Here is a 14577-nt window from a genome sequence, read left to right on the forward strand (position 1 = left end):
GATTTTTGTTTGAAAGTTCTGGTCACCATTCACTTGCATTGTATGGACCTACAGAGCTGAAATATTCTTCAAAAAAATCTTCATTTGTGTTGTGCAGAATAAAAAAAGTCATACACATCTGGGATGGCATGAGGGTGAGTAAATGTGTTTCATTTTTGTGTTAACTATTCCTTTAATTGAATAAACAACACTTAACACATTTGAGTCTACTTAATATAAAATAATCACAGGCAAGTCATAAGCAAACCATTGGTTGAGATGCCAACTTTCCAAGCAGAGCAGTATTTGTATTTTAAATTCCCATCTTTCACCACCAGGGGGTATTTTTACATATTGATTTATTTTTTAAAGGGAGAAAAATAGTGATCTCATGAGAGATTGATATCACTCGTCAGTCACCTATGAAATAAATGAAAATGTAAATGAATGATTATATCACTCAATAACTATTTTGCACAACTAAGACTCCATCATAATTGGTGATATCTGTCACATCAGAATATGTAATAAATATGCCTGGCCGTATCAAGCATAGATAATGGTGTTGAATAAACTTATTGGACAGAAATAACTCAAGATCGTCGTAAAGCTTCACGCTGTTCTTTCTCAAATTTAGACAGTCAGATTAATAAAAACAAAAAAGACAGTGTTAATGGTCGTCCCGAAAACAAATCTATATTTTTCATCTAAACAGTTCTGAACATTGACTCGCTGGCTTCCAGATTATGAATAAATTACCCCCGTAGCCCTCCCCAGAAATAATGCATGAATATGGATGGGCTGTTGTGCCCGAGTCTGTTCAGTGCATTGGACTACCTCCAACGTTGGCAAGAAATCACCAACGGCAGAGGAGACCACACCGTCCAGTCCAGAGGATAATGACGGGGAGCAATGACTCAAAAGGGCTTCTGATTACCGAGAATGGTCTATCTGGCATGTCTGCAATGAGTGACATGTTGCGCTTTTCCTAAATGTTCTCGTCCCCTAGAGACTGGCCAATATGTTGAGCCGATTCGTGAGCGGCAGTGATCGGAGTCTTGACAGGGAATTCAACTGTACAGTCCGACTGCTGGACGACTCGGAATACACTTGCACGGTTCAGGTCAGTATTTACATGTTTTCACCCCCGTCACTGATACAAGTCTCTCAATGCTGGCGGTGCTGATGCTGCGTATTCAAGCGGGAAAATCCTCGAGCGTCTGTACGACTGTGTACAATGCACGAGGTCTGCAATGCGTAATGGATTATTAACGTGTTAAGAAATGTTCTTTGGCATGCGATATGAGCGAATCGGCGCTAGTTTGGTGACCCTTCGGAAGCCTATAGAGAGCGGCAGGTCACCTGTCACGTACCGCCAGACTCGTCGAGACTGAATCACATTCATCTGGGCACATTTTGCTCCATGCAGATAGGGTTGAAAAGAGAGACCCATGGAAAGGTTCCAGGTGCTACGTCACTGTTATACCTGCATATTTTCATTAATGAGTTTTCATCCTGCTGATGCATCGATTAAATTCCCTTCACAGATTTACAGTGACAGTAATTGTGCATATTTTGAAACATTTCAGATCAATGTAATTGCATGTTGGTGACAGCACAAATCAGATATTGGAATCAGTTTCTCTTTACACATTACTCAAGTCGACTGAAGTCTACAATTTTTCTTGGTACCCTTCTGTTCTTGGTAAATGGTTGGATTATGAATATTACTCCTGCTGTGACTGCCAACAGAAATCAGCTTTCATCTGATTGGTATGGTGATTTATAACAATTTCCCTGATAAGCAGTGGATGCTGTTTGCCCATTGCTTGGAAATAATACCAGGATCAGCTTCTCTACATTTACAACATAAATACAGTACAGGGTAGATTGTATTTGTTATTACTGGTGCGTTATTTATGGTTCTTAACTCATGCACTGTATTCAATAGGGTTATGTCAGTAGAGTCATGTGTCTAAAATAGTATTTTTGCTGGGACAGTTTATAATAGCTGATAGCCACTAGCTTTACAGCTGTGAGACCATTGTTTTTTCAAGTGAAGCCAGTCTCTACACACCTGCTTTTCGTTCAATTTCACTGTTTGTATCAGAGTGTGAGTGTGTCTGAAAATGACAGTTTATGCGTCAATCATACAACAGTCATATAAAGAGGAAAGCTGAGCAACACAGGAAATCAGCGTGTTTGTTTCGAATATTTTGCCACCCGTATTCAGATCTAATGTGCCAAATTCTGGGCAAGTGGCATTTGCAAGTCACATCCCAGATTCTGCATTTGCAAAGAAGTGAAAGAAAGCAGATTTGTAATGTAATGTCATTACCACTCAAATTCACACATTCACAATATCACATCCATTCAAAGAAGTGAAAGAAAGCTGTTTTGGTCACAGTACTGTTATGCTTAAAGTGATAGTTTGCCCAAAAAATTTAATTCTCTCTCCATTTACTAACCCTCATGCCATCCCAGATGTGTATTACTTTCTTTCTTCTGCTGAAAAGAAAGATTTTTTAAAGAATATCTCAGCTCTGTAGATCCATACAAATGCAAGTGAATGGTGGCCAGAACTTTGAAGCTCTAAAAAGGACATAAAGGCAGCATAAAAGTAATCCACAAGACACCAGTGGTTAAATCCAAGTCTTCTTAAGAAATATGATAGGTGTGGGTGAGAAACAGGTCAATAATTCCTTTTTTACTATAAATCTGCTTTCACACAGTCCTTCGTGCATATCGCCACCTACTGGGCTGTTGTGCACATATGATTTATTAATTTCCTTTACTTTATCCCTTCTTTTTTCTTTCTCCTCCCTGCCATTTAGGTGGCGATTTGCTCAAAGAATGCAAATCATTATAATCTGAAGAACAACAACTCTCATGAACATGCATAGGGATGTGTGAAAGTAGATTTATAGTTTTAAAAAAAATGACTTAAATATTGATCTGTTTCTCACCCATACCTATCATATTGCTTCAGAAGACATGGATTTAAACACTGAAGTCTTATGGATTACTTTTATGCTGCCTTTATTTGCTTTTTTGGACCTTTCAAGTTCTGGCCACCATTCACATGCATTGAATGGACCAACAGAGCTGGAAAAATCTTCATGTTCTGCAGAAGAAAGTCACACACATCTGGGATGGCATGAGGTTGAGTATATGATGAGAGAATTTTCAGTTTTGGGTGAACTGTCCTTTTAAGGTTAGATTTAGGGCTTGGGTTAGAGTTAAGCCCCATACACACAGCCAACAACATTGTCGCTTGGTGTCGCTAGTCTCTGTACTATGAAGTCGCTAGTGGGCTTTCCTACTGATGTTGCTCTAACATTATTGGTGGACTGTATGTCTGGCCATAGTAGGCTTTGAAATGCTGATAGCAGATTATACCGATATCATTCTAACTAGACAAGGAAAGTTCCCTTGCCTTTAAACATGAACAATCTGCATGGGAAAGCATATTATATAACCTGCAGTAGTTCATTAGTAGTAGTAATTTCATGAACAAGATGAACGATCAATCAGTAAACTCACTCAGAATGCTGACACTGTTTTCTATGTGACAAACGATAATAGAACATTGCAATCGCTCACAAAGACTTTAAACTTCTCCATCTTGCTTGCATTTGTCTACAGTATCTCGCACTCACAGCGGATGGGTCACGTGAGCTCCGCTTTCTTCTCTCCCATTGGTAGTATTTCACACGTCATTTGCATAAACATTAACTTTTCTCAAATTTGTCATGTCACTCACCACGCCAACATCTTGTTGCCAATGGTCACTGTCACTCGGGTCCCCTGAAGTCACTCTGCTCTCATTGAAAATTAATGGGAAGTCTCTTTGTCGCTCTGTATCGATGGCGGTATGAACGGGGCTTTAGGAGTATGTTAGAGGGCTTTCACACTGGCAGAGTAGTACAGTTGCAATGGGAATGTGGTACGATTCTCATGAGTACTAGGGTCAACTCTTGTTCTGGAAGTAAAATCTAATGCATGTGTTTTTGTGGATTTAAGAAAGAATTACATCATCAGTTGCACAAAATCACACACACGTGCATCATAAGTGCCAGGGAAACGTCATGGGTCACAGAAGAGGTGAGGTGCATTTTAGATACGTGCGTGAGTGAGCGTGCAATATAAACAGGGCTGCAAATTGCTGTCTTCTCAAAAGAGATTTGCGAGCATCAGAGTTGCATTCTGGACATGCACATCTGATGTATCACGGCATCCAACGCACAGAGGTGCAAATGTTGTTGTTCACTCTGGCGCATAATGACACAGAATTAAAGGGTTAGTTCACCCAAAAATGAAAATTCTCTCATCATTTATTCACCCTCATGCCAACCCAGATGTGCATGACTTTCTTTCTTATGCAGAACACAAACGGGTGCGGGTGGTTGGGGGTTGTGGGTGGTTGGAGAAATGAGATGGCTGGTGGACTTCACGGCGCACACTTTTTTGTGTGGGCGCCTCATGCCGCCCTGGGCAGCTGCTCATGTCGCCCATGCCTAAATCCGCCCCTGTTCTCAGCGAGTCCACTGTATTTCGCAAGGTGGGCGGAATTTAGATGAAGTGCGATTGATTGCTTGCATATCATGCAGTTAGATTCTTGCTTTTTAAATGTTGTAATGTCTTTAAAATTTCCCGGACAATGTGTACAGTTAATGGTTATCCTAATAATCAGGCGGAAATAATGTTTTGTCTAAAACAGCAATGTTATGATCAGAAACCACTTGCAAAACACAGCGCTCCTCTTCCATCAGCTGCCTACAGAAGGATTGACTTAGGAACATCTGTTTGAAAAAGTTTTGGAATCATTTGTTTGTGTGCTCTTTTCACTTTATTGGCAAGAAGTCAACAGCGGGGATTACTTATATTATTACAGAATACATACTGTATAAACGATAGGATTATGGTGTGTACAGGTACTGAAAGTTTATTAGAAATTGTTAGAGTTTGTCATCTGTTTTGTGAATGCTTCACATGTTTTGAATACTGAGTATAAAAAGGAACAGTGTTTTTCCTGAACAGTGTGAGTAGTGATGATGTTTTCAACTGCTTTCATGCTGTGATGCTAAATGGATAAATATTAGAGTGGAAGGCCATAATTATTAGACGAGTCATGTACAGTAGTGAGATGTTTTTTTCATGTTTGAAATTAACTGTTTTTCCTTCCAGCAATTCACTTTCTTTTGAGTGTCTTTGCAGAATGTGCTTGTCTTCCCTTAAGGGGAAAAGGTGATTTGGAAAATAGTGTGGATTAATTTAGTATCAATTAAATCTATTTGTACAGCTAGTGCTTTTAATTATACATACTGTTTTATAGTTGCTTTACAGAGAACATTGAACTTTTATGTACAATGTTTATAATGTATGTCCAAATAATTATGTTTATTTGTGTTGCACGTAGTTCTTTTTGTACGGTACAGTTTATTGTGTGGCTGCTAATACATCGTTATTTCCTACACAAGAACAATAAATGTAATCTATCAACAGGATCATTTGTTCAGTCAACACTAAAACATTTCATGTAGGATATAGCATTTAGATACGGAAGGGTTGCTCCGATAACAAAATTTTGGCTTTGGTACGATACCAGTCCTGGTACCTCGGTATCGATACTAACTCGATACTTAAAAAAGCTATGAAATTACACAGAATATTATTGAAAAAAGAACTGCATAAAGTCTTATAAATAAATTTTTATTTTTATTTTTCTGGATTCCATGTTATATGTTTTAATTAAATGTTATGATCGAACTGTGTTTAATCAAATACATACTGTGCAGCATTGATCAAACTGAAATATAATAATTTATAAATAAAATAAAAAAAGATGCACAACAGAGCTTTACAGTATTAATGAAAACATTAAAAGAAAACAATCTGATTACCTGAGGCTGCCATGGCTGAATCACAACATGCTGATATTCAGTACTGGTATTCAGCTTTTGTGATATTGCATACAGATAATAATACAAATAATATAACCATATAATATTATATTATTGTTATTATGAGTATTATTGCTACTACTAATATTTTTCTGTCGTAATGTCTTCAATTTCGCGCATCCAGTTAAATAAAGCTCTCATTTCAGCAGGACTTTTATTTTGAAAGACCACTGAAGTTCTTCCTGTTTCGGAAAATTCCCGTGACTCGCGAGCTGAAATCTCAGGTGAAAAAGATAGTTTGAGAGTTCACAGTCGATTTTACACTAAACACACTGCTCTGCAGCTCTGCAGATGGATACTATTGGACACACTGCATTAAAATCAAGCAGTAGTAGCGCCTGCGTGCCTGTGTGTGTGAAGGAGATGACAGAGCAGAGCAGAGCATCTCATTCGCTCTGTGGCATGCAGCACATGTGACTGTATATTATTTAATTAAATGACATCCTTCTGCTGTTTAATGATCACACTTGGCCATATTGAGGCTTTTATATTATTATTTTCAAATAGTTTTTGATTTCATCTCAAAATTCTCACATTACATTACATATTGCTAATGGCAGCATACTTTAATATGGTACCGAAATTAACAACAAGATGATACCGTACCGGTATACCGCGCAACCCTAGAATGTAAACTAACAATTATAAAGCTAAATTGAGCTTACTACACAGTCATCTCCCGCAAAATAATTGTATTTTATCCGAAAAATGGCAGAGTCCTGTAATACACAAGCATCCTGCTGTCTGGACCTCTCCTGTATCTGCAGTAAATACATAATCTCGATACAACAAACTCTTCATGTACTGACTAGACTCAATATATGCTTTAAAATAAACATAATTATCTACAGTTCTCAAAACATGTCCAACTTTACAGCTGTGAAGGCGCTAATAGGCTAAATAGCTTTTCACGTTAGTCTGCTCAGGTTCTTCCATCGATGGATAAACTCAACAAAATAACAAAAATGCTTCTATTTGCGATATTTGGCCATCATCCTGAAACCCATAATCATTAACAGATAGGTGGGGAAGGACAATATCACCTTGCTATAATTCTGTGATCATTTGTTCTCAAGTTTCTGTCTTTTTTAATGCTGCGTTAGTACGTAACATAACGATTGTTTATGCTTAACCGGAAGTCCCCCCACATCGCCCGCAACGCATCATGGGACTCAAGAATATTGTGGATAAGATTATTTATAGATTATAGGGATGGGCGATACCTCTTTTTTCTTTTTGATCTGTTACCAATCATTTCAAGTCCAATACCAATATCATCGATACCAATACCGATACTGCTATTAAATTTATTTTTTTATTTTTTATTTCTTGGGATAAAATGGGTAATTTAAAATATTATTTTGTCATAATTCAAGTCATTAATTTTTTTTTTTTTTTTTTTTTTTTTTTTTTGTGAGCCTAAACAGAAAATTATTGGTAACCAAATAATAATATTCCTAGTTTAATTTTTTTTTTTTAGAATCGATATTTTTGTGTGAGGATTGATATTTTTGATACAACATCAGTATCGGAAGTATCGATACTTTAGGATCGATCCACCCATCCCTAATAGATTATTCAAACACATTTATTTAGCAGTGGGCCCTCTGTCAGTAAGTTGCTGAAAGATTTTGTTTGAGGATATTCAGAGCTTATTTGCATGACTATGGGAGGCACAGTTTGTGAACATTGTCGAACAGAATATACACTCTTTTTCTAAGACAAGAAGTCCATGGGGCTACACTATGTTATTTACACACGGGTTTTCACAACATGAAATATTTACTCTTGAGTTAAGCAATCTGGAATAATACATTTGATGGTGGTCTTCTTCATCGGTATTTGTTGTGCGGGGTCATGTTCATCATGTGTGTCTGGGAATGTCAGTTTCAAATTGTGACATTCCTTTGTCCTTGGAATTCTGTGTGATGTTGTGGTCTCCATGGCAACAAGCTGATTCCATCATCATTCTCCAGCTGCTCCTGCTCTCGTCAGGCAAGAAGCAGACAGGATATGTGCACACGTGTGCACACACACACACACCCTTGTCTCTTACACAGAATTCATTCAAACATGGCGGGTATGCATTACAATTGAATGTATGGATGAGACTGTGATTAAGGGAGAGACATAGAAAAAGAACAGAGTACACAAGAGAAAAGACGAGAGGGAAAAGAGCATCTATTCTCTATGTCCTTTCCTCTCCTTTACCACTTGGGGTTGTCCTCTGTAATTGATTGATCAGGACAGTGGAGTCTGGTTAGTGATGAAATGCTTATTAGTGAAATATGGCCTCTCACATTCGAGAGACTGCTGACTGTGTTTGGCTCCTGGCAGTCACATATATAGAGGCCAGATATTGGAGACACTTGCACATATACCTTCATTACCGAGCTCACCTTTGTTTAGGTCAGCAGTTGCCTTTGAGGTACAGTATATTTCACTACTTCTTGTTTAGCCACACATATTACAACATACTACTGAAATACAGTTTAAGTCAGAAGTTTACATACACCTTAGCCAAATACATTTAAACTCAGTTTTTAACAATTCCTGTGAAATGTCCGAATAATAGTAGCGAGAATGATTTATTTCAGCTTTTATTTCTTTCATCACATTCCCAGTGGGTCAGAAGTTTACATACTCTTTGTTAGTATTTGGTATCATTGCCTTTAAATTGTTTAACTTGGGTCAGAATGTTTTGGGTAGCCTTCCAGAAGCTTCTCAGAATAAGTTGCTGGAATTTTGGCCCATTCCTCCAGACAGAACTGGTGTAATTGAGTCAGGTTTGTAGGCCTCCTTAATCGCACAGGCTTTTTCAGTTCTGCACACAAATTTTCGATCAGACTGAGGTCAGGGCTTTGTGATGGCCACTCCAATACCTTGAATTTGTTGTCCTTAAGCCATTTTGCCACAACTTTGGAGGTATGCTTGGGGTCATTGTCCATTTGGAAGACCCATTTGCAACTGAGCTTTAACTTCCTGGCTGATGTCTTGAGATGTTGCTTCAATATGTCCACATCATTTTCCTTTCTCATGATGCCATCTATTTTGTGAAGTGCAGCAAAGCACCCCCACAACATGATGCTGCCACCCCCATGCTACACGGTTGGGATGGTGTTGTTCGGCTTGCAAGCCTCACCCTTCTTCCTCCAAATATTACGATGGTCATTATGGCCAAACAGTTCGATTTTTTTTCCATCAGACCATTCCAGACCATTCCATCCTATGGTATTTATACTTGTGTACTATTGTTTGTACAGATAAATGTGGTACCTTCAGGTGTTTGGAAATTGCTCCCAAGGATGAACCAGACTTGTGGAGGTCCACAGTTTTTTTTTGAGGTCTTGGCTGATTTCTTTTGATTTTCCCATGATGTCAAGCAAAGAGGCACTGAGTTTGAAGGTAGGCCTTAAAATAGATCCACAGGTACACCTCCAATTCAGCACACCTCCTATCAAAAGCTAATTGGCTAATTGTCTTAAGGCTTAAGAGTTTTCCAAGCTGCTTAAAGGCACAGTTAACTTAGTGTATGTATACTTCTGACCCACTGGAATTGTGATATAGTCAATTAAAAGTGAAACAATCTGTCTTTAAACAATTGTTGGAAAAATTACTTGTGTCATGCACAAAGTAGATGTCCTAAATGACTTGCGAAAACTATAGTTGCTAATATTAAATCTGTAGATTGGTTAAAAAATTAGTTTTAATGACTTTAACCTACATGTATGTACATTTCTGACTTCAACTGTATCTGTTCAGATCATTCCATATTAAAATGTTCCTCATTATCCATATCCACTTTTAATTTTGTCCACTTTAGCATTGTTGCTTTTGATGGTTTCCGTAACTGTCTATTTTCAGTCTTTTTCCTGTAATGTTTCTAAATGGCATTATAGAATCAGAATAATGTGATAGGAAAATAAAAAATGTTAGTGTTGTACTTGGGGCATGTGTCTAATTGCTTGCATTTTCACTATTTCACACTATGATAATTAAAGAGCATTAGGCATTATCACTTGCAGTTGTTTTTATGGGGGTGGCCTCTCTTTTTTTTATTAACACAAATTATTTTTATCAATAACTTTGATCCGATGCTTTGTGGAATGAAAACAATCGTATTGCATTTTTCTGTCCCATGCATCTGAGGTGGTGTTGTATTTCGTGGCGTAAAAAAGAGAAAAGCAGCAAATGTAATGTGCCAGATAGTGGGATACTGGAAAAGAATTTAGAAATTATTTTTTGTGGTAATCAACATTATTCCACAAATGCTATTAATTGAGCTTAACTTTCATTAAACCTGGAATATTCTTTTAAAATACTCATAATAGTGTCCAACTTTGTTTCTTCCTTTCTATCAGAACAAGCCTGTTTCTTTTCCACTAAACCAATGGAACTAAGCATCTTGTTTTAATTTAACTTCAGTTATTGTTGTGCTGAAGAATAATCATTCAAATGCAAATCTATTATAAACTCAACTCACTGTGTAATTGTTTTGTACAATGACCTTTGGGTATGGCTAGTTCCTCTTCATTAGATCAAGCTCTCTCCTCAGTCATGCTCAATCAACAAATGACCTTAACTGATGGAGAGAGTGAGAGACAAAGAGCAATAGAGGGAAAGAGTTGTCACTAAATGCAAGATACTGTAGAATATTAGTCAGTATATTATGCATAAAAATCAATTGTATCTATTCCATAGTGGGACTGCCATCATAATGTGCAGAAAAAAAAATACAATATGTCTGCTCTGTAAAGTGAAAGAGTGGAATTAGAAATAAACTGGGCTCAAAATTGGCAAGGGTTTTGTGCTCCCTATATCCATGTAATTGGTGTTAGTGTTAATAATAATCTTATAATACTACAGAACTGTTATAAAAAAACAGGTAGTTTTTCTGTCTTTTTCTTTTCTCTTTCTTTAAGTATCCAAGCAATTTCATTAAGCTACCCATTGAAGTGACTTTAACCTGCATTGTCTTACATGTTTTGCATTAAGATGTACAGCATGAACTAAAGTCATACAAGTTCAATATCAGACAAAGTAAAGGGTTTCCTGTATCTGGCTACTTCAATTTTTCATTTCCCTGCAGCAGTGACAGTACTTGTCTTACCAACTTTGTTTCTAACTTGAGCTAATGTTACGAGACAAACAACAAACCAACAATCAGATAAACTGAATGTCTTGTCTCCCACAATTTAGTGTCCTTGTCAGTGCTTTGAAAAATGTAAAGACGTTTTAGCTCACTGACTGATTTTTTTGTTCTGTGACAAAAAGACCCAACATTTATAGTTTATGTTTATAATAGTGGCATGCTCAGATCCCCAGCTGAATATCACATTGTTGCATTATTTGCTCTTGCTCAAATGCTGCCTGTAAGAAGATCCCCATCTCTAGGCTATAATAGATAAGATGATTAGATAAACCTGGTCAGGAAGAAAATACACCGGGATGCAAGCAGTCATTTTGTAAAGACATTCTGGAGTTGCTTATGAGCTTATCTGAGAATATCCAGGTTACTTTGCCTGGTTATCTCAAAACAAAGAAATGTTTGTTTATATATATATATATATATATATATATATATATATATATATATATATATATATATATACACACACACACACGTGTGTGTGTGTGTGTGTGTGTGGGCAGGTTTAAGTGATTTACGAGGACTTTTTTTTAGGTTACAAACTGGTAATTACAAGGGTATTATGCTATAAATGTGGTTTATGAGGACATTTCTAGTGTCCCCATAATTCAAATAGCTTAAAAAAAACATACTAAACAATGTTTTATTGAAAATGTAAAAATGCAGAAAGTTTTTTGTGAGGGTTAGGTTTAGGGGATAGAATCTATAGTTCATACAATATAAAACTCATTGTGTCTATGGGAGTCCTTGTAATGATAGCTACACCAACGTGTGTGTGTGTGTGTGTGTGTGTGTGTGTGTGTGTGTGTGTGTGTGTGTTGGAAATGAGCCTTTATTGATGCAGTTGCAGAGCCCTAAATATGTGTTGTGGAGTGCCAGATAACATGTGAACTATACACCAGCTTTGATGTACTAATTTAATTGTCCTACTTTCATCTGTTTAATGTCAATTACAAGTCAGTTGCATACTATCTAATGCAGCCCACTGCTAAATTTGAGTCCTCAATAGTAAGCAATTGATCATTTGTTTTAATGTGTGTATGTATAAGAGGTTGTGAGGACCTAACTTCAGTGACCCTGCACTGTAAAAAAAAAAAAAAAAACATCTGTTGTTTTTACAAAAAACAAAAAACTGCCAGCTGTGGTTGCCAGAATAATTATGTAAAAAATACAGTAAAAATGTAAACAACTTTACAGAACATCCTGTACATTTTACAGTTTAAAACTACTGTTATTAAGGTATATTTTACAGTGCAGTAATGTCATTTATATTATTGAATGATAAACTTAATATATTAACCTTCTGAAACTGTAAAAATCTGCTTTTCACTATATTATATATTGTTAATCACTGCAGTAATTACAGAAGGGTGCATGATGACATGAAGTTTATCAATAGCGGCCCTTCCAGGAGCAGTGCACTGCAAAATTGATTTTCAAGACAAGTATTTTTGTCTTGTTTTCCAGTAAAAACATTTTTAAAACGTGATTTATTTACTTGACGAGCAAACTGGCATAAGATTTTGAGTCTTGTTTTGAGAGAAATCTAATTAAATTTAGTGAGATTTATGCTTAAAACAAGAAAAAAGTGTTTGCCAATGGAGTAAGAAAAATAAACTTAATTCAAAGTTTGTTTTGCTTACCCAATTGGCAGAATTTTTCTCTAAAGTTCACTAAATTTTGTCAGATTTATCTTAAAACAAGACTTAATATCTTATCCCATTTTGCTTGACAAGTAAATAAATCACGTTTTAAGAATGTTTAGATAATTTTACAGGAAAACAAGACAAAAATACTTGACCAATAAACATGAAGAGACAGTGCTCAGTGTCCCTCATACAAACACTAAACACCATCAGGGTAACACATGTGAAATTTATATAATGCAAAAAACACATCAAATATAATACAGAACACCCCAAAGTACATAACTGATATTAACAATAAGAAGAAACAACTATTCCCATAAAATATAATGAAATGTATTGGGTCATGCAGGGAATTCTGGGAAAGCCAGAAAAAAGGTTTTTTTTTTATTTTTTTATAATTAATAATTTACTGTAAAAAGTACAAGTACTCTCTTGTTAAACATAATATCAATTTTAACCATTAATTATATGGGAAAATCATACTTTTTACATCTAAAAAATGTAATTTTTACAACATTTTACCGTAAAACTACATGTATTGTCTTTTTCAATATATTAAAAATTCTCATTAACTCGTTAACCAATTTACGTTTTTTTACTGTAGCATTTTTACAGTCTTTTACTGTTAAAATTATGGCCATTTTTGTAATAGAAAAATAAATAGATAGACTTGACTTTTTTGTTATTATTTACTCACCCTCATGTCATTTTCTAAACCCACATGAATTTCTTCTGAAAACTCAAGAGGAGAAGCTGAAACTGCTCTTACAAAGTAAGTATACAGTGGGCACAGGCTTTCAAGATCCATAAAGGACAAAAAGCACCAATTACAACACTATAAAAGTAGTCCATATGACCATATTTTGAAGCCATACGATAGCTTTGTGGGAGGGATAGAATGTCATTCTAAAAATATTAGCTTTGCTGTAGTTTTCATATCTACTTAAGCATCACCAAAGACTTGAAAGCTTCAAGTCTTAGAGTCATGACACTGTTTCCTAGACCTTTGACTAAGCAAACCAAAAAATTAAAATCTAACATTTGACAAATGAAGTTCCAAAAGTTGTCTTGGATGAGTCCTTTGTCCTATAGAACTTGTACTGCCCTGCTGAAAAGACAAGCATTTCTGCTCACCAAAACATGTTGTGTTTTGGATGCTGGGGTCTCTTCTGGGTTTCTTAAAGGATTAGTTCACCCAAAAATGAAAATTCTCTCATATATTTGCTCACCCTCATTCCATCCCACATGTGTATGACTTTCTTTCTTCTGCAAAACACAAACAATTTCAAATTATTTATAATATTTATAATTATAATCAATATTTTAAGAATATCTCAGCTCTGTAGGTCCTCACAATGCAAGTGAATGGTGACCAGAACTCCGAAGGTCGAAAAATGACATAACGAAGGCATAAAAGTAATCCATAAGACTCCAGTGGTTTAATCCATATCTTCTGAAGCGATATGATAGGTGTGAGTGAGAAACAGATCAATTTTAAGTCCTTTTTTAACTGTAAATCTACACTTTCACTTTCAATTCCACATTCTGGTGCTGAAGTGAATTTCATTTTCACATTCAGCCACCGACTGGTAGGGGCTGGTCAAAAGTGGAGACTGATAGTAAAAAAGGACATAAATATTGATCTTTTTCTCACCCAAATCTATCATATCACTTCAGAAGATATGGATTAAACCTCTGGAGTCTTATGAATTACTTGCATGCCTCCTTAATGTCATTTTTGGACCTTCTGAGTTCTGATCACCATTCACTTGCATTGTGAGGACCAACAGAGCTGAGAAATTCTTCTAAAAACTTCATTTGTGCTCTGCAGAAGAAA

At 36.2% G+C, this 14577-nt stretch overlaps 1 protein-coding gene across 4 annotated transcripts in view; it reads left to right on the top strand.

Moving 5' to 3' along the window:
- Positions 1-871: 871 nt before the first annotated feature.
- LOC127445257 (FERM domain-containing protein 5-like) overlaps positions 872-14577 on the top strand; it is a 64813-nt gene continuing 51107 nt past the window's right edge. For all 4 annotated transcript variants that reach the window (XM_051705186.1, XM_051705193.1, XM_051705202.1 and 1 more), the window contains exon 1: positions 872-1102. In XM_051705186.1, the coding sequence (XP_051561146.1) occupies positions 1001-1102 (102 nt within the window). In that variant the 5' untranslated portion in view covers positions 872-1000. The remainder of the gene's footprint in view (positions 1103-14577) is intronic.

The sequence above is a fragment of the Myxocyprinus asiaticus genome, chromosome 1 (genome assembly GCF_019703515.2).
Source record: "Myxocyprinus asiaticus isolate MX2 ecotype Aquarium Trade chromosome 1, UBuf_Myxa_2, whole genome shotgun sequence".
Lineage (NCBI taxonomy): Eukaryota > Metazoa > Chordata > Actinopteri > Cypriniformes > Catostomidae > Myxocyprinus > Myxocyprinus asiaticus.